Source organism: Heloderma suspectum, chromosome 1 (assembly GCF_057233095.1).
Source record: "Heloderma suspectum isolate Gila_16-S chromosome 1, 16-S_ref, whole genome shotgun sequence".
In the NCBI taxonomy this organism is placed as follows: domain Eukaryota; kingdom Metazoa; phylum Chordata; class Lepidosauria; order Squamata; family Helodermatidae; genus Heloderma; species Heloderma suspectum.
The window spans coordinates 127,878,831-127,906,496 of NC_139458.1; the positions used below are offsets into that span (position 1 = coordinate 127,878,831).

At 42.2% G+C, this 27,666-nt stretch overlaps 1 protein-coding gene across 13 annotated transcripts in view; it reads right to left on the reverse strand.

The window, feature by feature from the left end:
• The window catches only part of TSPAN4 (tetraspanin 4), a 796,820-nt gene that overhangs the window by 321,704 nt on the left and 447,450 nt on the right, over window positions 1–27,666 (reverse strand). For 9 of the 13 annotated variants that reach the window (XM_084856527.1, XM_084856547.1, XM_084856537.1 and 6 more), the window contains one exon: window positions 1,480–1,559. In XM_084856527.1, the coding sequence (XP_084712653.1) occupies window positions 1,480–1,542 (63 nt within the window). In that variant the 5' untranslated portion in view covers window positions 1,543–1,559. Of the gene's footprint in view, window positions 1–1,479; window positions 2,646–27,666 lie in introns of those variants that run through there. The other 4 variants (XM_084856577.1, XM_084856597.1, XM_084856587.1 and 1 more) reach the window with 4 other exon arrangements.

The window sequence follows — 27,666 nt, forward strand, 5'->3', positions numbered from 1 at the left end:
AGGTTTTTGTTCAGGTACTGCCAGTTGCTGACCTCAACATTTGTTTTCTTCAACCAAATTCTGGTTTATGATGTGAGCTAATAACAGTTGAATTTATCTATGCTTGGTGCTTCCAGACACAAAAAGGGAGCAGTTGAACCTGCTAAAATAAACCTTACTCTCCACATGCTGGCCCATCTGTACAAAAGCAAATATGATGCATAAATGAGTTAGCAAACTGAATCACGCACCCCTCGGCCAGAATCTGTTAATACAAAATTGAAGCAGCAGCACAGCAATTCCAGTTGCTTCTGAAAACTTGTGATGTTGTTCCAACAGAAAAGTTTATCAGCACTAGTCATGATAATTTTCCACCAACGCAACCTTCCCACACAAGGACCTCCATGGAGATCCTTTAAAAAGCAGCAAAATTCTTTTCAGTTCAGGATTTTCAGATACTCTTCATGGAATAAAAGTAGTATGACAGAGTTTATCAAATGGGCTGGAAGTTATTTACTGGGATGTCCAATACACATTCTGCCCAGTAAGTCTATTTCTGTGATGCAAAGTCTCTCCTCACTGCAGAAAACCAAGCGCTAGCCTGCTAACCTACTTTATTACAGCAGCAGCATCACTAATATTGATAACACTGTCAGGCATAGGTAGCCATCACATCATGTGCACTCCTACAATGTACACATTGATTCTGATAATTCCAGATCACAGAACAACAATATCAGTTAGCTCATCATTTCATACCAGAACTGCCTTTAAAACAGAGAAACCCTATGCAAATCCAGCTGAACTCAGGTTCAAGGTCAGCTTAATGATTCTGCAGAGCAATTAACTACACATTTAAATTTGCGCGCACACACAAGTTTGGATGGAACAAGGATAAGCAATGAGTTCACAGTCTCCATAACACCATCTCAACATGCATGTATTTTAACAGGATTGATGAAGAACACAGCGAAACAGAACAAGTGAAATATCTGTTTTCTTGGCCCATAGCAACTCATCAAACAACTTCATTCGTAAAAGCCACACTGAGAGTCATTCTACAGGTTCAGCAGAATGAAACAGTAGACAGAGGGGGCAGAACTCTGGACTGTGCCAGTGCAAACTACAGGAGGGGGTTCCATATTTTTGAATGCTCCCAGCACATAGTAAATACTCCCATGTAAAAAGCTCCCAGCACACAGTAAACCAGCGCATCAGATAGAGGTCTATGCTAAACCATTTTTTCCTGATGTGCTAGTGTTCTAGGAGAAATGTTATTTTTCATATGACAGAACATTCAAATACATGGAACCCCCCAGCTGCAGCCTGAAGTGGTACAGTCCAGGATTGTGCCACCTCAGTTTACCAATTGATTCTGTATAATGTGTAGAACGGCTCCCGTTTCCCAGTGTTTACCATTACTCAATGCCCAAAGGTTTGGAGAAAAACAATCTAGAGACTTTTGGAGGCAATAGATCTCACACACTTATTCATACTCACCCAGAACAGAAGGTTGAAGACAAACATGAGGTACTTAATGCACTGCAGGCAGTTGTGAGCCATGCTGCACCTCTTCAGTTCTAGAAGAAAAATAAAGGAGAGATCCAAGTAAAAGACCACATACTTGTTCCCTTTGGGGGACGTGTACTTAGCCTTGGTGGCCTTAGGGCCCGGGTTAGTGTGGAATCCAAAAAAAGAGTTGCTTGCAGCCCCAAATTGGCCGCCATACATGCTGCTGTAGCGACGGAAGGCGCCATTTGGGAAACTGTAATCCTTGCTGTCCAAAGAAGGGCTCCTGTGATACGTTGATTCATCCGTGCTAGATCTGCGCATTGTGACGTCAAAAGTGTTCCACAATTACTACTGACAACGATATTTCTAGGTTTATTTTATTGAGAAGGGGCAGGTTGTGGACAGTTTCCTTATTTGGTTTCCCTCCCGCCACCCTATTGTTTTCTGCCAGCTGTTCTTTTGCCTGCCATCCTGTCAAGGAATAATGTGTGCTGTAAAAGCAGCCAGTTGGCTAACCGAAGCCCGTTCAGCCAGGAGTTAGGAAACAAAGTGCTTACTTGTTGAGAAGTCTCTCCTGCACAGAAAACATTCCTTTGGGTGTCACAATCTCCCCCTCCCGCTGGAAAAAAGGGGGGGAGGAAGAAAGGGTGGGGGAAGAGAGAGAGAGGAAGATACTGTGCCCAACAAAATTATTTTAGTTTGGTTAAAAGAGACAGACAGAGAGAGACGTGATCTTGCTTTTTATCCCAAGTGCCATATGAAACCTTGGCTCCACATTGCCCCTCAAAAAACAGGGATGCTGCACAGAACTGAGACTAAGAGTAGAGATTATCCAAACGGCAAGCAGCTCCCGTGCCCGGCTCCTCTCGGCCACATTGCTCTGTCCAGAGATGGCTCAGCTCACTTTAAATGATTTCTCCGTCTCCCCTCGCACAGAGGAAACCTACGACAACAACCGGGGCTTCATTCACAGCGCGGTCACTCCTTTGAGATTCCAGTCCAGTCATGCTCTCTCTGTGCTGCTAAGACAGTCACAGCTCTCTGGTCCGTTCCTGCATCTGAAGCGAGAGGCAGGGAAAGAGGCTTTTCTTACTGTATCTCATGAATGCCTGCTCAGCACTCTCGCCAGCTCAAGCCCCCCTCCCCCAGCCAATCACATTTACTCTCATGCTACACTAGTTCCCCCGCCCGCCTCACCCTCTTTAAAATAAAATAAAAAACCTCCCCTCAGCTTCTTCACAGCAAATCCAACATGAGCTGCTTTTAACCAATCAGTGTACTGGCGGAAAAAGTACTGTGCGTGTCTTAGACATTTAAACGGAGTCGTTCCCCCCAGGTAATTATATTCTCACTCCATCCTGTGCAGAGGGGGGGCATGGGATGAGGTGCTTTTTTTTTTAATCATCCCAGCTGACATTGGTTGCTTGGATTTATAGCCCTTTAGCAAGGAGCCACAGAATTTACAGATGTCCTAAGTGTAATTGCCCCTAAAAGCAGGGCACAGATTAGTCTCGTAGAAGATGCTTGTTTATTAAGGAAGAACTCCTAAGCTTTCTTTAAGATGCTGCTTTTTTCAATATGATCTAACGTGTCTGGGCTGTTGCTCCAATTCCCTACTGTGGGGAGTTCTATGTTTCAGTTTTCCATTGTTCTAATCTGACATGCCATTCATGCCATTGTGAATGGTATGTTTCTCAGTTTCTCAGCTCAGTTTCTTTCCGTCTCAGGTCCCCCTCACAGCAGGTTCCCAGCACTCCAAATTCAGAGCCAAAGCACTCAATCAAGGGTGCGGAAAATTGTATCTGGGAAGGGATGGTATCTTCCTCTCCCCACCCAGCATATCCCATGTTGCAAGTTGGGGTATAGTGGCTAGAGTGTTGGACTAGGACTGGAGAGACCCAGGTTCAAATCCCTACTCTGCCATGAGGTTCACTGGGTGATCTTGAGCCAGTCACCATCTCTCAACCTAACATACCTCACAGGGTTGCTGTGAGGATAAAATTGGGGCGGTGCGGGCGGGAGAACCATGCATGCTACCTTGAAGTCCTTAGAGGAAAAGTGGGATCTCAATGTAATAAATAAATAAATATATGGAGACTGTATATCAACTCCAAAGACAAGGTGGTCCAACAATCATCTCTACAGGCCATGTGTGTAGGCTGCACTACTGTCACTGTGAGCAAATGCACTGTGAGGGTTTGGTAAATGGATATATGGTTGTATTCCCACTATTATATACCTACAATGGAATGCTGTCTTGGGTAGCGTCTGACTGTGTTGGGTAGCGTCTCCCTTAGTGCTGGCTCCAGGTTTTGGTGGACCTTTGGACAAGACACCCTCAGTGTGCTCTCCTTCTCAGTGAGTCTACCTTCTCACGAGCTTTGTTGCCTGCTGCTACTCCTCTTCCTCATAATTGCTATTACGCCTGCTTGCTTGCCAGGCGGAGAGGCAATGAGCATGCAGACAGTGGCATCTTCTGCTCCTCTTTCACACCACCACTGTTGTCTGGCCCAGAGGAAGAGGCAAAGGAACAAGCAGGTTGCAATGGTGCAGAGGAAAAGCAGGTCTGGGGCGTCTTCACTGGGCCCTCTGTGGGGTGTGGGCCCTCAGCAGCTGCCCAACCATGCCTACTTTAATGCCAGCCCTGTTCTCCACTTACAGGTTAGTGAGCCTCTATCCATACCATTAACTTGAGCACGCTCCGGGAGAGAGCGCAGGACAGGAAGGCCTGGCGTGCTATGGTCCATGGGGTCACGAAGAGTCGGACACGACTGAACAACAACAATCCATAACATTAAACTGGCCACGAGTGTAGGCTTGTCTACCTCACCTACCTCCTAACTCAAAAAGCAGCAGAGATTTTATGCTTATTGGGGAGGAAAGATTCTCTTGTGGCCATAGCACTGGCAAATATCTCCGGAGACATAAAATCAAAGAACATTCAGCTGCCAGCCACAAAGTTTTCTAAATCTGTTAATTTCATAACAAACATTGCTATTGTTGGTGCTTCATTGTAGCAATGTGGGCAGAACAGTGCTCAATGTTTTCCCCTGTGCTTTGCCTACTTCAATGGCAAACTCTTCAGTTCATGGGATTTCACAAATGCTGTGTGCATGTGCACCATGAGCTCTGTTTTTCACCTGAGCTTATGCTAGCCCACTACTTTCATCTGGGAAGCTGTGACTTTGCAGTTCAATCTTTCTTTCTTCAATATTTCTTTCGGATAGGGAGGACCCTTACTTGGATTTCAGGTGCAGCAGTCTAGGGGTGACTGGCACTGAATATGCACAGCTCATAGTCCAGTGGTGCATTGATGCCTCTCAGGACCAGGAATCACTTACATAAACCATGCAGCACATGAAATATATCATGAGGCAGAAGGACGAGGTGACCAGTTAGTAATTTAAACACCTTGCTGCAGAAAGAAAATACACAAGATGAAAGCAGATCTCTTGCCTGATTCATCTTTCCTGGGGAAACATACACAGAGAATTCTATTCAATTAAACAATACAACAGAGAAAGTAGAATGGATGATATGGCAAACTATCTCTACAAGGTCATCCTTGCAAGCATCACTTGCTTGAACTACAAGAAATGTATAAAAATAACAGGCAATCATCTGTGATATCTTTCTCTAACCCATATGGGCTTAACGAACACAAGCATACATCGTGATTCCAATACTTATGCTATCCTTAGATGAATATGCTAGATTGAAACACCACATAGACCAATGAGAAAATTATGCATTAGACACTTCAGTTTTTCTGTTTCCCTAGCTGTAAAACAATTGCCGTCCTACACAAGCTCTGTTTGGCTAGGTCCTATGATTTTGGGTTAAGGAGTTAAATAAGACACATCCCAAAGTTTCTATGGTGTGCTTACCAATCTCATTTCAAAATATTGCTGCACACAGGAAGAAAACAAACTGTGGTTAATGGTTTGTTTGAAAAAAGCCAACTTCAAACCATGGATTATGAAGCTGGCTTCATAAGAAAGAAAGTACAGTTAAAAATAACCACAGTTTAGGGCTGGGTTGTAAAACTAAACTGTAGTTAATTAAAAAAAATGTAAGTGGAAGTTTCCATCTCATCCTCGTGGCCCCACTGGAGGAGAGGAGTGGGGAGCACAAGAGACCAAGACTTACTGCAGCTTGTTCCTGTCATGATAAAACCCATCTTTGAGAAAAGAAGAAAAAAGGGCATAAACTGGAAAATCTCGTTTCCCCCACGCAACCTCTTCTTTATTGTTGCTATGAAAAGTAGGACATATTAAATTAAGTAAACATTTACAACAAATAAATTGGAAGACTGAGGCAAAAGCAGGAAGGGGCACAAGCTGGTGGTGCCTCACTGCTGGACAGTAGGTCCTGTCAAGGATCAATCCTGGTACAGAAACAGGGAAGTAATATCAGGAGAGAAGGTAAAAGGAAGCAGCAAATGTAAAGGAGAGAAAAAAGCACATTGAATCTAAGCAGGAGCTAGATAGACAAGAGTACTACACAAGCAAATGCACAAGGTTTGACCATGAAATACAGGGAAGCCAATCAAAACTCCAGTTGAACCAAGAGTAGCCAAATGTAAACTGGTAGATGGTCATAATATAACAGACTAAGATTTAACCATGGCTCTTGGGTGGCATCTGCTCTAGTTGTGTGAAGCCTGAATATCATAAGACATTGATGGTAAGATAATATTCTGCATAGAGATATTTTAAAAATATGGTAAGTGGCATATAAATCTATTAAATAAACAAATAAATAATTCAGGCTAGTGTTAGGCTATAAATCAAATAATGTCGACGAAAAGATCCCCATTTCCTTTAACTGAGATCGAATAAAAATTCCATATGCAGCACCGGATGCCTCTCTCTATGTGCACAGGAGAAAGGCAATCTGGTATAGTAGATAAGAGTATCGGAGAAAGCCAAGGAGATCTGGGTTCAAAACCCTGCTCAGCCATGACGTTTGTTGGTTATTTTGGTCCAGTCGCTATTTCTCAGCCCAACCTACTGGACAAGGTTGTTTTGAGTATAACACAGAGGGGATGCCATGCATTCCCTGAGCTTGTTGAATGAAGGCAGGGGGCATGTAGTAATATATAACTTCACATTAAATGTTGGCCATTTTTCCTTACAGAGAATTGTTCCCTACATATTTAAACTGACAGTACTCAAAAACTCTATTTAAGTCATGAGCAGAGAGGATAGTTATTTCTAACAAAGAATAAGCAGCCCTTACAAATTATCCTTTAAGAAGCAAATGTCCCATCCTCATAAGAATACTAATAATAAAAAGAACAAAGGATCAGGAATGCAGGTCACATTTGACATATGGTGTGGGCCAATTTCTGCTCAAAAGACTCTTTTTGTTAGATGTTTCTATACTTCCTCAGGAGCCAGTTAAAGTGCCAATACGATTTACAGGCTAGCTATCGCGCATGTTGATGCATCCTCTAACCTAGGAGATCAGCTGAGGTTCAAAGCACCAGCAATTCAAGCATACACGTACGGTACAAATGCTCTCACTGTCTAGTACAAAGCACTCAATCAAACCAAACATCAGTGTTAATTCCCTACAGGTATGGTACCTTGAGAAAGCAGCCATTTTCAAGGAGTCTTAATAACGGGGATGACCGGGAGGGGGGAGGGAGAGTGGAATGCAAAAAGTACTATACTAACCTGTAAAAGTAATAGCCGTATACTGCCATCTCTACCATTTTTATTCCCTGTCTCTGTTTGCTTTTAAAAGAGGTTGATTCGAAGTGAACCGTGTCTCCTATAAACCAGGGGAGGAATGAAAGAAAGCTAATATACACTACTGTTTAGATTTCAAGTGTGAAGTATTAAAAAGAAGCTAAGCCTACTCTTCCAAGCCAACTCAGGACATTTTACAAGTGACCTTAAAAATGCCCCCCGCCCCAATATCTATAAAAGAAAACAAAAAAGGCGAGCAACTGGCGAACTGCTGACATTTTTTTTTTTAATGGCTCCCCAAACCCTGCTAAGAAGTAAAGCAGAGTGCTTGTATGTATGATAAGCTAACTGGCTCCAGACTGGTCTATAGCGAATATTTTCTGTATCTATGGGCCTGTTCACACAATCACGGCTTGGTTCCCCTGCCGTGCGTGCCGGTTATGTGCCAGGGGATTTGCATGATTACTCTCATTAGCACAGCTTGCCATGTTGCGTGAACTCAGCAAGGGTGGCTTGTTGCCGTGGTTAACAAGACACCCCAGTACCCTAAAACAGCCCATGGGTTCTGCGTGGCTTAACCACAGGAACAAGCCATCCTCGCCAGGTTCACGCAACACAGCAAGCTGCACTGGCAAAGGTAATGATGTAAATCCCCCCACCTGGCACACGCAGCAGGGGAAATAAGCGAGAGTGGCTAATTTGCCCTTCTGTGATTGTGCAAACCTAATCTATAAATATTTACTGAGCAATCATGTGCAAGTTTTCTTGGAAGTATTGTGTTCAATGGAGCTTACTCCCACATAACTGTGCATAGGACTGCAGCCTCAATTTTAATGTGGTATGCAAAATGCCTAAATCAAATGGGGCATAAATTCCATAAGGAAATGACAACAAAATCACACCAGCTCCCCTAAAGACTGACTGATCCTCATCATGGCATATAATGGAAGTCCCACTGAAATGAACTGAAGTAAGTTGAACAAGCTATTAGCCTTGTTTCAGAAAATCTGGTCTGAGACTTTCAAAAATTGACTCTAGTAGCAATAGCAAGTTGGTTTTTGTGCTTTATTTTTTAAAATATTTCTTCCATTTCAAATGTTTATTACAGGTAGAAGCGGACAACCTATGATAATCAGCTGATTTTGACAATAAAGCACACTGAAATACATAATCAGTTTATAAGTAAAGGTTCACTGGACCATGTAACATTAAAACTGAAATATGAAGCAATTTGGTGCTTTAGTGAGAATATCTGAAAGAAAAACAGTACAAAAATACAATTAAACACTAACATGAAAAAGGAATGCACCTATATGGGGGAGGGGAGGGGGAGAGACACACAAAACAAAAACAAAACAAGCCAGCCTCCTAGAATGCAATCAGCTACTTCTCTTTTTCGATGTGGTTTATCTTTCATCCAAAATACCTTCAGAACACAGTAGGGGTTCTTTTCACCTTGACATCTCTGAAGCTGCTCATACAATAGAAAAAAAGGTTCCCCTCCTGAAGAATGTTTGTTTTGGTGGGCTAAGGGACATAAGCTTCAATATATGGACTTCGGTGTTTGTCTTTGCATTTATGGTATGCCTGGTTTCAGAAGAAAATGTCAGGGTTCACTGACTGTAGCAAATTGGCCTCCCCTATGTAAATTACTTTTGCTATAGTACATACAGGCAGCATTTCTTTAAAAAAATGATGTAAAGACTGTCTATATGTTTTTATGCAAATTGTTTCTGCGCTTTGTGTAATGTATTTCAATAGTTTTTAATTTTTGTGAACCACCCTGACAGCTTCAGCTATGGGGTGGTATAGAAATATAATAAATGAAATTAAATGTCTTGTGAAATCCTACAGGAAGGGGTGTTTCAGCCCATGTTAATTTTAGCCCTAGCTTTCCTGGCAGAAAAGAAATGACTTTATCATTTATTACAAGATTGGCAATTAATACTATTTCTAATGATAGAAACAGTAAAGCATGCCCCTCTAACTCTAACCGGGGAAGGGAGAAAATGATTCCCGGGGAAAGCAATCCTATGGTGCCTAGACAGCATCTGGGGGGAATGGGGTTGTTTGGTTTCCTGGCTCCAAGGTCAGAGACAGGGCTCTGACCTGAGAGCCAAGAAACAGCGCACCTCACACCGTCCCAGCTGGCATGGAGAGAACTGTGCTGGCTACCTCTCTGCACTCCAAAATGGAGTGTGGAGACGGGGAAAAGCGGGCATTCCTGGGGGCAGGGAGGGGAGGACACTGTGGTGGCTGTGGTACACCATTTCCTATGACCACCAAAACCTCCTTCCCTCCCCCTCCAGGGCATCACTGCTACTCAGGCAAAATCGCCTGTCTAACAGAAATGCAGGGTGGCTGGAGCACGGAAGAGAGGATTGCTTCCGCTGTCCTCCCACCCTGCACTAGATACTCAGCAGCCTCCAAGTTTGGAGGCTGCCAGCTATCCAAGTAGGATTGCACCCTGAGTCTCATGCAAAACTGCAAAGACAGAAATATGCATCCAGAACCTTGAAGAGAAAAAGCAGCTGAGGGCAAAGATTTAGAGCAGAGAAGTGGCAGGTGAGGAAAGGGTTAAGTACAACACACACACACACACACACACACACACACACAGCGACTTCTCAGCTCCAAATTTCCCCTTCCTGACCTCTCTCTCTGTGTGTGTAATAATTCTCATATATCATTGTACCCTATCCCTAACCCTTTCATACCTTGTATGGAGTACCTTTATTCTCATACGTGTATGGGAATTCTCGCTTCTCTGGCAACACAGCTCTCCTCCCTTCCTTTTTCAAAGGAACTTATAAAATCTCATTTCTTTTCCACAGTGATTGTATTTCTTGTTTTCTTCTCTCATCTTTCTTTGCTCCAGCTAGTTTTTTACTTGCTCTCATATTGAAAGCATGAGTTTCATGCGTTTCAGTACGTGCTGCACCACAGTCGCCTTCTAAGAGGGAGAGTCTGTATGTGTATATTATCTATATTATCCGTTTTGCTTCCCGCCTTCAGTGAGGATTTAATCTTTAGTAGGACTGATGTGAAACTCCACCCTCCTCCCACCCCACCCAGTTTCATCACTTCGGCAGGGAGTGGGGGGAGGTCATGGGAGAGCAGAAATCCTCCCAAAGATCAGGAGAGGGAGGGGCAGGCATTCGAATGGGAAGGTAGTAGTATTTGTATGTAAATAAGCCTCCAGTGGGGGATCGGTAGGCCCCTTCATTGTGGGCCTTCAGGAAAGCTCAGAAGTCCCACCTGTTGTTATTAGGGCTGTATTTTGAGGCTGATGGCTTTAATTATAATGTTTACGTTCACAGATTGGATATCGGTTGTTTATTGCTGGTATTTATTGCTTTTATTGCTTTTTACTGTTTTATTGTTTTGTGTATTATACCTATCCTGAGCGTGCAGCTGGAACAAAGTAGTTCAATGAGAGCTGTCAAGCCAACCAAGGTCTGGAAGGGGACTGAGGGTGCATGTCCTTGCTGTCCCTGGTTCACCATTCGCTACTGGCTCATTGCCAACAGCTCCATCTTCCTCCTCTCAAGTAGCCTCGTCCCAAGTAGACCTTTCCTACTGAATAAACCCTGGGTGAAAGGGTCTTCTGGTGGCCAAAGACTCTGAGCATCCAACCTGGTCCATTGCTGCTAATGCTCCAAAAAGCTATCATAGAATCATAGAATAGTAGGGTTGGAAGGGGCCTACAAGGCCATCGAGTCCAACCCTCTGCTCAATGCAGGAATCCAAGTCAGAGCATCCCTGACAGGTGGCTGTCCAGCCTCATCTTGAATGCTTCCAGTGTGGGAGAGCCCACCACCTCCCTAGGTCATTAGTTCCATTGCCATATTGTTCTAACAGTCAGGAAGTTTTTCCTGATGTTCAGCCAGAATCTGGCTTCCTGTCACTTGAGCCCATTATTCCGTGTCCTGCACTCTGGGGTGATGGAGAAGAGATGCTGGCCTTCCTCTCTGTGACAACCTTTCAAGTACTTGAACAGCACTATCATTACTCCCCTCAGTCTTCTCTTCTCAAGGCTAAACATACCCAGTTCTTTCAGTCTCTCCTCACAGGGCTTTGTTTCCAGTCCCCTAATCATCTTTGTTGCCCTCCTCTCAATCCTCTCCAGCTTGTCTGCATCCTTCTTCTTCTTTTTTTAATCTATTTTAATTTTATTTTTCCAAATAAAATAAACACTACCAACAATATAATCAAAATCTTCAGTTTCCAATATTACAGTATTCTAAATAAAGAAGAGGATAGCAAAAGAACTTGTCTGCATCCTTCTTAAAGTGCGGTGCCCAGAACTGGACACAGTACTCCAGATGAAACCTAACCAGGGCTGAGTAGAGGGGAACTAGTGTTTCCCGGGATTTGGAAGCTATACTTCTATTAATGCAGGCCAAAATAGCATTTGCCTTTTTTGCAGCCACATCACATTGTTGGCTCATATTCAGCTTTTGATCGACAACAATTCCAAGATCCTTCTCGCTTGTCGTGTTGTTGAGCCACATATGCCCCATCTTGTAACTGTGCCTTTGGTTTCTTTTTCCTAGGTGCAGAACTTGGCATTTATCCCTATTAAATGTCATTCTGTTGTTTTCAGCCCAGCGCTCCAGTCTATGAAGATCATTTTGAATTTTGTTTCCCACCCGGTTTTGTGTCATCTGCAAATTTGATCAGCATTCCCTGCACCTCCTCCTCCAAGTCATTAATAAAAATGTTGAAGAGCACTGGGCCCAGAACTGAGCCCTGTGGTTCCCCGCTCGTTACCTCTCCCCAGTTTCCATTGATAAGCACTCTTTGAGTCCGATTCTGTAGCCAACTGTGGATCCACCTGAGAGTTGTTTCATTTAGCTCACTTTGAGCTAGTTTGCTCATCAGGATATCATGAGGCACTTTGTCAAAAGCTTTGCTGAAGTCGAGATATAGTATGTCCACAGCATTCCCGCAGTCCACAAGGGAGGTTACTTGATCAAAAAATGAGATCAGATTGGTCTGGCAGGATTTGTTCTTGACAAATCCATGTTGGCTCCACGTAATCACCGCATTGTTTTCAAGGTGCTTCCAGATGGATTGCTTTATCATCTGCTCCAGAATTTCCCCAAGGATTGATGTCAGACTGACTGGTCTTTAGTTCCCACGTTCTTCCTTTTTGCCCTTTTTGAAGATAGGGACAACATTAGCCCTCCTTCAGTCATCTGGCACTTCACCCATCCTCCATGATTTCTCAAAGAGAATAGACAGCAGTTCTGAGAGTTCTTCTGCTAGTTTCTTTATTACTCCAGGGTGCAGCTCATCTGGCCCTGGAGATTTGAACTCATTTAAAGTCATTAGGTGTCCCTTGACCATATGCCTATCGATCTCAAGCTGCAATCCTGCCTCTTCAGCCTGTACTTCACCTTTGCCAAGGGGGCCATAGACCCTCTTTTGGGAGAAGACAGCCAAAGTAGGAATTGAGCACCTCTGCCTTTTCTTTATCAATTGTTATCATTTTGCCATCCCTATTTAATAGTTGAACCACCATTTCTTTCCTCTGTCTTTTACTATGCATGTATCTGAAGAAAGCCTTTTTATTGCCTTTAGCATCCCTCGCTAACCTCAGCTCGTTCTCTGCTTTAGCCTTTCTGATGCCATCCCTGCAATTCTGTGCTACCTGCCTCTACTCTTCCTTTGTTGCTTGGCCTTCTTTCCACTTCCTATATGTGTCCATTTTTGTTTTCAGGTCATCTCTAAGCTTTTTGTGAAGCCACATTGGCTTCTTCTGTTGTCTTCCACCTTTTTTTCTTGTTGGAATTGTTTGTAATTGTGCCTTTAGAATTTCCTTTTTAAAAAACTCCCACCCATCTTGGATTCCTTTTCTCGTTAGAGTCACTTGCCCTGGGACCTTACTTATCATTGTTCTGAGTTTATTAAAATTGGCTTTCATAAAATCCAGAGTGTGTGTTTGGCTACACTCGGCTTTTGCTTCCTTTAGAACCAAGAACTGAAGTACAACATGGTTGCTTTCCCCCAGAGTTCCCTTAACTGCTGCTTTATCCACCAAGTCATCTCTGTCGGTTAGGATCAAGTCAAGGATAGCCGGTCCTCTAGTTCTTTCCTCTATTTTCTCCAGGAGGAAGTTATCCTCCACACAAGTCAGGAATTTCCTGGAGGGGCCATGTTTTGCAGAATTTGTCTCCCAACAAATATCGGGGAAATTGAAGTCCCCCATAACTACTACATCATGCTTCCTTGAAACACTGGCAATTTGCTTTTCAAAAGTTTCATCCTCGTCTTCTCCTTGATTGGATGGCCAGTAGTAGACTCTGACCACCATGGTCCTTTTATTGTTTGCTCCATTTATTTTAACCCAGATGCTCTCAATGGGGCTACCAAGGTCATCCTCCTGTATTTCTGTGCAGAGTTATGTATTTTTCACATATAGTGCAACTCCACCTCCCTTTCTGTTCATTCTTTTCTTTTTGAACAAGTTATATCCTTCAATTGCTATATTCCAGTCATGAGAGTCAGGGACAAGGGGGGAGAGTCAGGAACTCCAGCAGGGCTTGGGATGAAGTTGAAGAAGTTCTTTGGGACTTCTGGTGAGGTATCCCTTAGGTATCCTAAGGTTACCCCATGTCTTCTGTGGGAGTGGGGTTTGCTGAGGAATCCAAATCCCCCTCCTCCTCCAAAGAGGTCTTCCCTGGGCTTGGGTTGGTCAGGAGCCCAACGGTATTAGGGAGCCTTACAGACTTCCTAAAAATAATTTTAAATAAAATAAATAAGCAGCAAGGTGTTCTGAGGGCTTCTCTTCCTCTCTCCCCCCACCCCATGTTGGACTCTTTAAAAGTGCTACCCATTTGGAGTCTGGCTCCACGTATTCAGGATACAGGGCTGCGTAAGCCCCTGGGCAGACACTAAGTAATGATGCTGCATTACTACCAGGGCATTGTACAGAAAAAAGATGGCTGCTCCCATGGACAAAACGGAGCAGCATCTTTTTTTTTCTGTGCAATGCCTAATAATGAAGTCACGTTATTACATTATGTCTCCTCAGGGCATTTTGCAGCCCCATTTCCAAAGTGCATGGAGCTGTCAGGCAATCTGTTGAGCCTCAGTGAAGCTTTTAAACAGTAGAAAAAAGGGGGGATTAAGAAGCCCACAGACCACCTCATAATTAAAACTGTAAGTACAATACTCCCCTCCCCAAAGCAGGCTGATCTACACACACACACATACACACACACATATGCAAATTTTCCAGCCCCACCTTTGTAGGGAAGAAAGGCCAGATGGATGTGGGGAGTGAAATTCACAGCTCTAATCTTTAGGGACTTTGGAAGTGGAACTACACCCCAAACTCAGAATCTTCTAGATTCATATTGACTGAATTTTAAAAATCCGCAATCCAGTTTCTGAGGAAAAATTCCAACAGCTCCCACACACGGGAAGGTCATATTCCCCAATTTTGTGCTGGAGATTCAAAATCTTTGCTCAAATTCATATCCACTGAATTTGATCAACTTTCCAAAATGAAGACTGGTGAAATTGTACTGAGTAATGATATTCTTCAGAAACGCATGGGGCTTTTGCCTCCTCACTACAGAAACTCTTATATTTTCCCATTACTACCTGTAGATGAACTATAATTGTGTCAGGTCTTCTTAACTCAGTCTTGGTCAAAGCCTAATATAGCCCATCAGACACATTTTTACCAGACCCTCTATTTTTACAGCCCCAGGCAGACAGCAGGAAAGAAAGGGATTCACTATATAGACCTGGTGGTCTGTGTTGGGCTTGGTGGTACCTGAAGGATGTCCTAGCTTATCTGGAAGATGATCAGAATTTAGGTACATCAACATAATTTATTTCCACTCCTGTTATATAAGAAAGAAGCAGCTATTTATATACGATAAAAATATACAATAGGGTAACACAATACTACGTCCTTAAAAACAGAAGATTAAACTAGTCTGGTGCTACCTCTAAAACAGCTCTAAAACACTTCATAATTGTGAGCCTATTAATCTTTAATTAGAATACCTGATAGCCTATTTAGGGAAATACTTCCTTTCTTGAGAAAGATACTTCTTTTCCATTATTATTTATTAATGAGTTTTCATTTTATATGGCCTAATGGCAAGGTAGCAGCCTCCTGCACCATATAGACAAGAGGACGGCTAATGGTTACATGAAGGACTATGGAAGGGCTCCTAATGAAACGCAAATGCAAACATAAAGTGAAATGACATTCAGACCTCATTGACTGTCATCAATTTTGTAATACCAGAAATGATTGTCTTGAAATCCTTTAAATTGGATTTTTAAAAGGTAAATTATAAATTAGGTCAGGTCAAACTGTTGTCTTCTGGTTCCCTCTTTAGTATGTTATTTTCTTAACTTGGATTAATGTCTGCATAGGAATAAGTGTTTATTCAATTTCATGAGAGGAAGGAGTGGGTTCTTGGTTACATATTGGGCTCCTTCACATGGAGCTTTTATCCTGCGATTGAGATTGCTCCTTCACAGAAGTTTGCGGGCTCTTTACATGACGCCGTGATCATTCAAGGTGTCTCCTGCACTCTTTGTTCCGTTTTTAAACAGATTGCAGATAATGAGCTATCAAATTACCCTGTTGTGTTCCGCTTCATTTTCCTCCGTGAAAAGAATAAAAGCGGCAAGAAGAGGAGTGAGATCAATGAATGATAATGGAAGACTCAGAATGGGGAGAAGGAGGGGGAAGGGGGTGGGGGGAAAGGAAGCATGTGAAAAAGGGAGTTGTTGTGATCCTGTATTTAAAATGGAAGCAGAAAGCCCCATTTTAAATACAGGATTTTAGGCTGGTGTAGAGATGCCCATTGTCACACACAAAGAAAGGCATAAGCATCTTTTTCCTAACATACTTACACAGGTATGGCAGTTGCTGAATTTATTGGCAGAATGTATTTGCTTAATCTCCATATTATGAATTAGCACTGATACGTATGTACAATACACACACACACATCTTTCAGGACAAATGTTGAGACATCAACATTCTGGATCAGAGTGAATTTCTCCTTTTGAAAATATCAGTGAGAAATGTAAAGCAAAATATCTCCACCAAGATGACCGGAAGTTACAAGAGAACTGTGTTCAATGGATTGCAGCCATTTTTATTTCAGTTAATAATTTCAACCCTCTTAAGCCACCTTAGAGGCCCGCTTTGTTGCCAAAAGGTGGGTTAGAAATAGTCATCAAATTTTCTGTAGATGTGAGATGGAGTGGGGGGGTGGGGTTGACATGGAACTAGGATCTCTCCCAGAACTGAAGACGTTTAGACACATGTGTGACAGATATGACTGTTTTCAGAAGTTGAAAGAGGAGCAATGGCTCAAATAGCAGCTGGATTTTGAGCCCACTTTATCGGTCTGCCAACCATGTAGAACTGACAGCAGCCGCAAGAGACCCATGCAGCGCATCCTCCCACTTCAGTTAAAAGTGCTGTAGCCAACTTAAATGGCAACTGAATCATCCCTTCAAAAAATAGTCCAGGATAGCCATAAAAATGTATTCAACAGCAGAAGTATACAACTCACATCCAAAACTTGAGAGCCAGTGTGGTATAGTGGTTAGAGAGTTGGACAGGGACTCAGGAGACCCAGTCACAGTCCCCACTCAACCATGAAATGCACCAGGCGACTTTGGGCTAATCACTGACTCTCAGCCTAACCTACCTAACAAAGTTGTTGTGAGGATAAAATGGTGAGGAGGACCATATAAACTACCTTGGGTTCCTTGCAAGAGGAAAAGGGATATAAATGTAATGGCATCTTTTAATACTTGCATTTCACTTTACATCATCCACCAAATATCTCCTGACGTTTTTAAATTCAGAGATTCCATTCATAATTTATATTTCAGGATCCAGTTTTGGTGCAGGAAAATACGCCTTTACAGTTTCATATTCAAGACAGTTTCTGCACCCTATACATTATATCGTTTTAAAAAGGTTTCCTACTAGCAATTCTTCCACTGATATAAAACAAAGGATCCAAAAGCCATCTCTCCATTGATTATGTATTCTAATCATGTTGTGACTTGAACTAAATGTGTCAACAGACCTCTGCTTTTTTATTCACAGCTTTTTTTAAAAAAAACACAGTACAATAAAATAACTTGTATTCTACTCTTTCCCTTCCCTAATCCATCCAAACCTTTCTCATAAAACTGCGGTCTAATTTTTTTCTAACCTCCCAATCTCAGGATGCCCAAATCACATAAGACACAATTAAAGCAACAAATAGGTAAAAATAGTGAAATAGTAGAGAGAACGGAGAAAGAAAAAAGGGGAGATTTTCTGAGATGCTCTGTCAGCTGCCCCAGGTAAGCTTCTCTGCTCCTCTCCTCTGTACCCCCACCCTCTCAATCCCCAAATTGGTCAAGGAAGCCCAGCCAAACTTCACTAAAAAGAGATGCATAAAGGCTATGGGTTGGATCCAATCCTAGCCTTCCACCAGCCTAAAAGGAACCACTGGTGGAATGGGCTTCTCCCCTGCTGCTCCCCATGCCTTTCAAATCTGCTCTGGAGCTTGAAAACCTGCCACAGCAGATTGGGGGGGCGCATGGGGGCTGCAGGGGGGAGGAGAAAAGGGGAGGTCTGCTCACGCAACACTGGATTTAACCCTGTGTCTCGATTTGATCAATAACAGCTCATTCACACATTTACCAGATTTATGACTGAGTACATGTGAAACTGACATGGACTGGATATAGATTAATTTGTACATCTCTACACAGAAGCCTCTGCAGCCTCAAGTTTATGCCCGCTATTCCTGGGATGAACCATAATCCATCAAACATACATACTGAATGCAAAGATGCTGGCAGCAAGAAACTCCAGCGGGAGCTGAATGATGGTAAACACAGGATGCAGGTCACACTAAACTTGGGTATCGATTAAAAGAATGCATAGCTGCAAAAAAGTCAGAGAAGTTAGGCTTGGATGCTGAAACAAAGCACAATGAAATGAATGTAAGCTTGCTGTAAACTGTAAATTGCCTTGGATTTTTTATTAGAGAAAGGTGATTAACAAGTTTTATAAACAGTGGCACAGTAAGATCAGTGTACCACCCCACGGGAATTATCCTGTGTGCCTCCTCAGTGTTCAATATGATTTTACATGTTCTTTTAACATCTTGATGAAATCACTGGGTGAAATCATCAGGGGATCTGGAGTGAGGAACATTCTGCATGCTGACGACACTCAGCTCTATTTTGTGGGTGAAGCTCAGTATGGGGTGAGGCCGTAGCTCAGCGGTATTGCCCCTGCTTTGCATGCAGGTTCAATCTCCAGCGTCTCCAGGTAGGGCTGGAAAAACTCCTGCCTGAAATGCTGGAGAGCTGCTGCCAGTCAGTGTCAACAATAGTGGGCGAGATGGACCAAGGATCTGACTTGGTATAAGGCAGGTTCCTATGTTTCTGTTCTATGTTCTTCACTTAAGGAGTGCCTGAAGTTACTGATAGGTTGGAAGTGGGTGAACAAATTGAAACTCAATCAAAACAAAGTAGGTGCTGGTGGGAGGTTCAACTGACCAGTTGGATAAGGAAATACCTGCCCCTAAATGGGGTCATACTCCCCTTTAGGACAGAGGCTTGCAAAAGTTTGGAGAGAATGGGGCTGAGAGGGAGGAATGTATCTGGCAGTCATGTATCTGGTAATTCATGCTCTGATGACTTCTAGATTAGATTCCTTTGATGTGCTCTACATGGGGCTGCCCTTGAAAACCTCTGGAAATGGCAACTAGTTCAGAATTTGTCTGCTAATCTGCTCATAGGTGTCAACTGTCACAAATATACAAAATATCTGTCCTGAAATATCTTTCCTGTTGCTTTCCATGTCCAATTCAAGGTTATGGTTTTGACCTTTAAAGACCTAAATCAGGGGTAGGCAACATGTAGTCTGAACAATATGGAGGGCACCAAATACCATAAGCCCCAGCCACCACGGCCAATGGTCAGGGATTATGGGAGTTATTATTTATTATTTATTAAATGTATTAATCGCCCATCTGGCTGGTCACCCAGCCACTCTGGGCGATGTACAACATATAATAAAACAGTTTAAAACAATAAAATTCTACAATAAAAACATTTTCTACAATACCCTAACCCACCCCAAATGGCTGCCTGAACAACCACGTTTTTAATGCACGGTGGAAGCTCATTAAAGAGGGGGCATGGCGGAGTTCCCTAGGGAGGGAGTTCCACAGAGTGGGGGCCACCACAGAAAAGGCCCTCTCCCTCATCCCCACCAGTCTAGCTGTCCTGGCTGATGGGACAGAGAGAAGGCCATCCGAGGCTGATCTTGTTAAGCGGCCTGTCTGGTGCTGCTGGAGGCGCTCCTTAAGATAGGCTGGGCCGGAACCATATAGGGTTTTAAAGGTCAAAACCAAAAAAGGTTGTAATCCAAAACATATGGAGGACATCAGGTTGCTTACTTCTGCCCTAAATCTTGAGTTTTGTTTCTAATTTGTTATTTACCATACTCTTTGAGAACCATTATGGCTAAAAGGCATTCTATAAATATAGTAAATAATAAGTAATAAACAAAATAATGTCATATATTTGCTACAATGAGCACCTCTTGTCTTTTGTATTATGATGAGAGAATGAATTATATGTCAAATATGTGCAATAAGTCCCGCTTAGGGATCTGAAGGCCAGGGAAAAAACTGGAAAAATTCGAGAAACAAATGTTTTTTCCCCAAGAACCATTTTTGTTTTTTTCCATAAAACTGGAAAAATTGAACAGCTCTGGATTATGAAATACTTTCTTTTAGAATTTAAGACAATGTGTTTATATATTGTTACCCAGTCTTTCCTCCCCTCAAAATGATTTCTGAAAACGATGTAATAAGAACACTTTAATAGAAAGACTAGAGGTGTCTATAATGGAAATAATGAGGCCATGGTGAGAATTCACAGTATCTTTTACTGACAGATATTTAGGGATGCTCATACTCAGTTTCCCAATATGTGAACAGAGTCACCATATACACAGTATGGAAGAAATGTGCATTCCTGACAGTTTGGGTTTTATTCTACAGAGTCCTGTGTTTCTGGGCTTGTTCTGGTTAGATTCTGTGGCAATCAATTAATGTAGTTCTAATCTAAAACCTACTTGTGAAGAAAAAAAAAACTATAGGTTATCCTGCCACTGTCACCAGATGCAATGGAACAGCATGTAGGTTATTTCACCTGTTTCTTTTCTTTTTTTTTAAATTAACGTTGAAGCTTGGGTCTATAGAACTCACTGCCACAGTTTTTAATAAAGTTCTCAATTAGACCTCACCACTAGGGAATGCTGCCTCAGCTATAAAACCTTTTAACTGCTGCCACTAGAATAAACCCTCTCTACCTAAACAAAACTCAGTAGCCTGATTCCTATGGGATAGGCATGGAATGACACTACCACTAGAGACAACCTTTCAAAATGAACAAAAATAAGATGTTCAGTAGTGGGAATTATTTAGTGAAGTGAATAAAATGTCACTCTTCAAATAAGAGGTTGAGATTGCTTAAAGGTTCTTAAATTAAATATGATTGCTTACCATTCTGAAGCTGAGTCTTTCCCAGGCAAATAAAATATCAATACCTTTTCATTCAGATTTCCCTAAGCTCCACCCAACAAACAGGAGCGGTATTAAGAATTTCCCTAAACTTCCTTACAGATAGGAATAGATCTGTACAGCAGTCTTCCTCTGCCTCTAGGTCTTCCTGCTTCTTCTGGTTTCTAGAATGATTCAGATGTTTCAGGGATTACTTGCTGATGTCCCCCCTGGTCAGATATTAAAGAGGAACCTAAAATATGTTATCTATACCTTGGTTTGCTCATAAAATTAATCATGTTTGGTATATTTCATTTAAAAGTATAGTTTATTCAGACAATAAATACAAATTTACTAAATTACTTTTAAAAGTTTTTAACTATAATGATAATCTTATGTGCAAAGTTATACATACTATAACTTTAGGAACATAACAGCTGCTTTATGTTCTCAAAGCAGCGCTCCCCAACCTGGTACCCTTCAGATGTTTTAAGACTACAGTGCCCAGCATTCCTAACCATTGGCCATGCTGCTCAAGGCTGATGGGAAAATATCTGGAGGGCATCAGGCTGAGGAGGGCTGTCCTAAAGCAACAAAGTCACTTTAAATCTGTAAAGCATGTGACAAAATAAGTATTGCCTGTTTTTTTCTATTTTTCCCAAAATTTCCAATTTTCCCCCCAGGAAAAAAAATGGCTTCAAAATTTCTGGAAATTTTACATCTCTGTCCCACTTACCTTCCATCTTAGGCATTGCACGATCACCATGGCTTAAACAATCCACTGTGGCTTATTTAAGTTGTGGTGATTGTGTGATCTGGGCCATTCTGTTTCCTGGGGTGAGGAAATATTTCTTACATTTTGTATTTATTGTTTGTTATAGGTCAGGTGCAAATGGGAGCTAATATAAGCCACACCACCACCATTTTATTTAATTTTATTTATCTGTCTCATTAAAGTTCTTGTCCAGCAAACAAAACTGTAGCGGATGAAATACATTCACTGGAATGTTACATCCAGTTCCTGGGAGACACTGAGATACTGCAAGCACGTAAGCACACACTAAAAGCAAAGCACTCTGCAGCAATAGCGGTCAAACGTTTAGGAGGCCTGGAAGACTATTTTTATTACAAATTAAATAAAAAGTACTCTGTGTCAACATTAATTTCCTATAACACAGCTTTAACAACAAAAAAGTAATTCAATAGACTGCACCCTGGATGGCAACAGCTCAGGAATTAGAAATTACATGTTGGTGCTTTTCCAAAAGGGGGGGGAAAACACCTACTTTTATTCTTGCTATTATTGAATGCTTTTGCTCCTCATTCACAAAGGCCAGGAATAAATGCTGGGAAACAGTCAAGTGGTAATAATGGTAAGGGACTAGAATGGGGTATGGGAGATCTAGGCTCATATCCAAGATTGAACCAACATCCTTCCTGGATAAATTAAGATCAGCTCTCATACTATTTTTCCTTAAGCAATGAAATCAAGCTAATTTTCCCAGTAGGTTTTGGTATGTTGAATGGATTTTGTGAATGTTTTGGCCTGTGTTCAGATCACAGTTTACCCAGATTCTTGAGAAGTTAGTTGAACCAGCACATGCTGAGTTGTTGTCTGGATATGTGAGATAACATTTACCAGTTTATCTAAACACACCAGCATCTTCTCAAAAGGCAACTTGTGTTAATTTTGCAACACAAAGGCCACATAAATTAGCTTGCAGCTTTTCTCTGAACATTACTCCAGGCTGTAAAACTATTGCCTTATCCACTCTGCATTTCACAGTGGCCAAAATCATGGGCAGTATCTAGTTCTGGCCATCCATCCATGTGGCCCATCACCTTTTTTGTTCCACACATGGCCAGCCCCACTAATTCCACTGGGTAAACAGCCCCCACTGCCTGCGCAATGGCAATTTAGCACTTCTGGGGACAAGGCCTGAAATGAGCAGAAACATTAGTTTCTGGAAGGGGGCAGGTCGGTGGTGCTCCCTTATGCAAACCCTGCCGACATGCCCCAGTCCAGAAACAAGTGTTTCCCCTCATTTTGGGTTTCCCCTGGAAACATTAAATTTCTGCTGCACAAGCAGGGAGGGCCACTTGTGCAATGGAATTGATGGGACTGGCCGCATACAGCCTGTCACCACTGGATACTGCCCATAGTGAGACCACGTTGCTCAGGTACTAGCAGTGACTAACCATTATGTGCTCTATAGCAAAAACCGAGTCTCACACAGTTGCCGCTCACAACAAAAATTGGGCCTGGCAAATGGGACTAAGGTTGCTGAAGAGAGTAGGATGCAGGCAGGTTTCTCCATCTTACCTGCTGCACACCATGGTAAATATACCCACTCTGACTCTATTTCTTCCTCTTTCTCCTGAATCCACTCTAAAACTGATCCATTCTGCCCCTCATGCGGCCCACCCTTGACATTGAAACCTAAAGGAACCACTGTTGCACATAGCTCCCCTAACACCCTCTCTGCTCCTTATCTGGTGACTCATAACTCTCCACTTCTCTCTTTTCTTGCTATATCACTGTGTTTGGGAATAATGCTAGGGGACTGATTTACTAATCAAGTCTTCTTCACGCTGCAAATACTGATGGTAAAATAAAACTCATATTGTTTACATTAATTTACACTTAATCTTTGTCAGTGAGCTAATTTCCCCACTTTTGTCAAAGTGGTCTTCCCTGTGCGCATGACGACTCTGCAAAAGATCCCTGTATTTCTGGGTTTGTTGAGTACATGTGTATGCATATGAGCTAGTGTGCACGTGTCAAGGTGGAAACGGAGCCAATACAGCCCCAGAGCAGTTCTGATTCTGAGGAGGAACAGCAATCCATGGGACAGGAGCTCGCTCATCTCTCATAAGCACAGCAGCTGGCAGAGATTCCTCCTGCCAGCATTCCTGGGATAGATAGTGACCCTGGCAGTGAGACAGTGCTGGAGGGGGGCTGGCTGGACACTCGGTGCAGATGCAGGGAGCAACAACAGATGGAGGGTGCGGAAAGGAGACATAGTGCTCGTTTGGCGCGCAAACAACGGTTGCGTCCCGAGGACCCAAGGGAAAGAGGGAGGATATCTCCCTAGCCCATAAGTTCAGGGTCATCCCGTGATTCTCCTTCAAACGGGGACCAACTGCCTTACCTGGAGCTTAGGCTACCCAGCTATCTTTCCCCAGTGCTGTTCCTTGCTTTGGCGCTAGCAACTAGTATTCTGAAAGAGTCATAAAATAATAAAGGAACAAAGTCTTGGAAAGAATTCCTCATCATCTGTGTCCTGGGTTGGCTATTGGTGGGGACTGCAAGAGGCAGCTAGGGTGCTCCTGACAGCACGTGTGAACAAGGGCATTCAGGAACATGATGGATGCACCAGTTCGAACAGGACTGCTCATCTCACTAGCACCATCAGTCTCACCTTCCAAGCTGGCTCTTACATTTCACAAAAAACCCTGCATACCTGACCTTCTCCAGGGCAATATAAATCCTCCCTAAGGTAGTTTATACTGCAATACTATACTTATTACCTGGGAGTAATGAAAACTCAATGGGACTTATGTCTGAGTAGACATGTCAAGGATTGCGTTGTTAAGTAAGCAAGTCATGTAAAAGAAGAGCCAGGCAGCTTTGAAGAAGACCACCCAGTTTGATTTGAGAGAAAAACAATATGAATGACCAGCTAGGCTTTTTATATGCAGTGAGACCCTATTCATCCACCCTTCCAAGAGCATGTCCAACCCACTCTGCTCTGTATTACATCCTGAGTTATGGCTTTCTCTGATACCTCAGAGGAAAATGGGATGGTGGAAAATACTAGTAGTGGATTAGCATTTTGCTTGTATAAAAACCAATCCACAGCACCACAGTTTTATGCTATTTCCTTAGGTTTTTCTGAACACCTTGGCTTGCTAAATCAAATGTCAACTAATGAGAGAAAATGAAATTGCCTGACTATTACAACATCACAAGGGATGGACATCTGTGGCCATCCAAAAAAAGACAGAAAACAGAAAAAGGTAGAAAGATAGAAAAACATGGCCATTCAGTAAGCCCCCAAAATTGTATGTTAAAGTTAATTGTATGGCCATTTTCTGGCCACTCGCCTTTTTTTAAAAAAAAGAGAGTATGACTGGGTTTGCACAACATGCTAACCCACACTCAGTGGTTGAGTGTGGGTTGTTGCTGAACCATGGTGTCCAAACCCAGGACATTTTCTGCAGGGTGCCTTGTTAACCATGCAGTGTGGCTTATTTTTCTTCAACAAGCCACCTTGAGAACCCATGGTTTGTTGTTGGGTTCTTCAGGGTGGTCAACAAGACGCACTGCATAGTTAACAAGCCACCCTGCAGAAAATGTCCTGGGTTCAGACAGCACACTAACCCACAGTTCAACAAACAACCCATGGTTCAACAACAACCCACATTCAACTACTGAGTGTGGGTTATTGTGTTGTGTGAACAGTCCCTATGAGTAGGAGGAGAAAGAAATGCTGGAAGCAGCGCACAACAGGTGAATGAGCCACCATGCAGCCCTATTTGAATAGATACTAGAACTCTGTTACTGGGGGATGGGGAGAACACTTCAACCTTGAGAAAGTAAAGAAGAAACTTTCCCAAAAGCTGCCAGTTGCTCTGTGAACTGGGGAATGCAGAACATTTCAAAGGGGAGATGCAGAAGCCTGCAGTGTCAAAATCTATCCCATGGGAAATAAAATTAATAAAAGCACTCAGGCCTTCCTCCCCCTTTAGGAGTCCTCAATTCCACTCTCTCAAGGTCAAATTAAAGCATAGCATGCCCAGCTCCATCAAAATCAACAAACGCATTCCTTCCATCCATCACCTTTGATCTATATAGCTCTGGGGGTAACTGCATTAATGTCAACACGGTTTCTTTGTGGAGAATCTTCTTCACTATAGCCCTAAGTTGTCATACAGGTTTCTAGATCCTCAATTTTTTGCTTGGCAATAGCAAATATTTTACCCCCTTTAGCAGTCATTTCTTTTGTGGCAGTCTGTGTTGCTGTCAGACCTACACTTATATGGATAACTGAAACCAATCATTCCACCAGAATCCTTTCTTCTAGTTGTGATTCCCAGCCCTTTCATTATCTATAGCCAGCCTCCCCTTAGAAAGCAGATTGTGCTGTATGCTCAATATCCATTAGCAGCAATTGCCAGAGGGAATGCAATTTTCACACTGCAGCTAATGGACTTTGGGCAAATATCTTTAGCAGTAACCACAACATACTACACAGACTCCCCCCTCTTTGGGAGAGCATAAGAAGAAGGCTAGGAGAAACTGGTTTTTCTTGCATGTAAGCTACCAAGTTCTTCCCAAGTCATGCAGTGAATTTTATAGACATTCAGAGATATTATCTAACTTTATATAAAGAAATCTTCAGAATTTAGATGTCTTTGGAACTGTGTTCCAAGAGCCACCCTTTTAGGTCTTTTGGAATTTTGTGCAGTGTTTTCTTAAATCTGATTTTTCTGTAGGCAATATATTTATCACTGATTCTTATCCCTAGTATTTTGAATCATAATTCTCAAGGAATAATAACATAAAGTCATAATATTTTTCTTACATCTAAATGGAGGCACACATCAAGAGAAAAATCACACAATATATTTCAAACAGGATTTTAATGTGAATTATTCAAGGGGTTAAGCTGTTTACTGTAATCATTTTGAGGGAGGGCTGATGAAATGAGATGGAGGGAAGGAAGCTTTTACCCAATGGGAGGACAGACTATAGTAGCAGTTTTTCCAAAGCTGGAAAAACCTATAATTCAATCTGATTCACACCAATTCTGTTTTATTGTTAAAACAATACAGCCATCACAAAATAAAAGATAACCCTAGGATAGCCCCATTTCAGGTAATTATATAAACAAATCAAGTGTGAATACATTTCGGTATCCAAAGAACCTACATTTGCTTCAACCCAAATCCCTTTCAAGTTTCTGAGTAGCCACAGTAAATCTTCAAAGTGACATAGGCTGAATCTACACATAGCAGTTTTACTGTTATCATACTGGAATGATAACTATTGGTGCCCATTGGTGTCACGTGCACCAATAGTTATCATTGCTGTATGATAACGGTAAAACTGCTATGTGTAGATTCAGCCATACTTTTCCAAATTAAAAAAAAAAAGGTAAGCTTATTTGAGATTGATCATCAGCATTTTGTATCTGAATGAACAGATTCACTCAACTGCTTTCCAGGAATATATCATGGAATATAATAGGTAATTACATACATTATCAATGGGTCAAGTTCTGCAAATAGCTATTCAATTTCTTTAGCTCACTTTACAGCATTCAAAAACCTGCAAAAAGTATCTGAGTTACACAAATATGAATTCAACAAACGGGGAGTGTTTGAATGGCCAAATGGAAAGTAAGCACAAACCACCCAGCTCTTTCAGTAAGAGCTATAAGCCAATTTGTCTTTTGTGCCTTTGAAAACCTTCACCCATCTAACTAATGCTTAATGCAAACATTTGTTTCCATAGCTAGCTTGTAAATTATTCAATACTATTGTGGCTTTGAGAATTCATTTTAGAAGTTGGTATTCTCTGTGCTTAGGTCCCCAAAGTTACAAGAATTTTCTTGCCACTCTCTGAATAGATGATTTCCAAACTCCACATGTTCCCCCCCTCCCGCCACTGCCAAGCTTCAAAAGGGCTGGAAATCCAGGGCCAGCCCTACCATTAGGCAGGGTGTGGTAGTTGCTTCAGGTGGCAGATTCTGTGAGGCAGCAGAAAGGTGTTGGGGGAGATTGCTGTGAGTCATATGGCATGCCCTGCATCCCCTAAGTTAGTCTGCTGCCTTCAGATATAGTGGACAATGGTGTCCCATTGTCAGTGTTGAAGAAATATTCAACTACCAGCCCAGTTGACT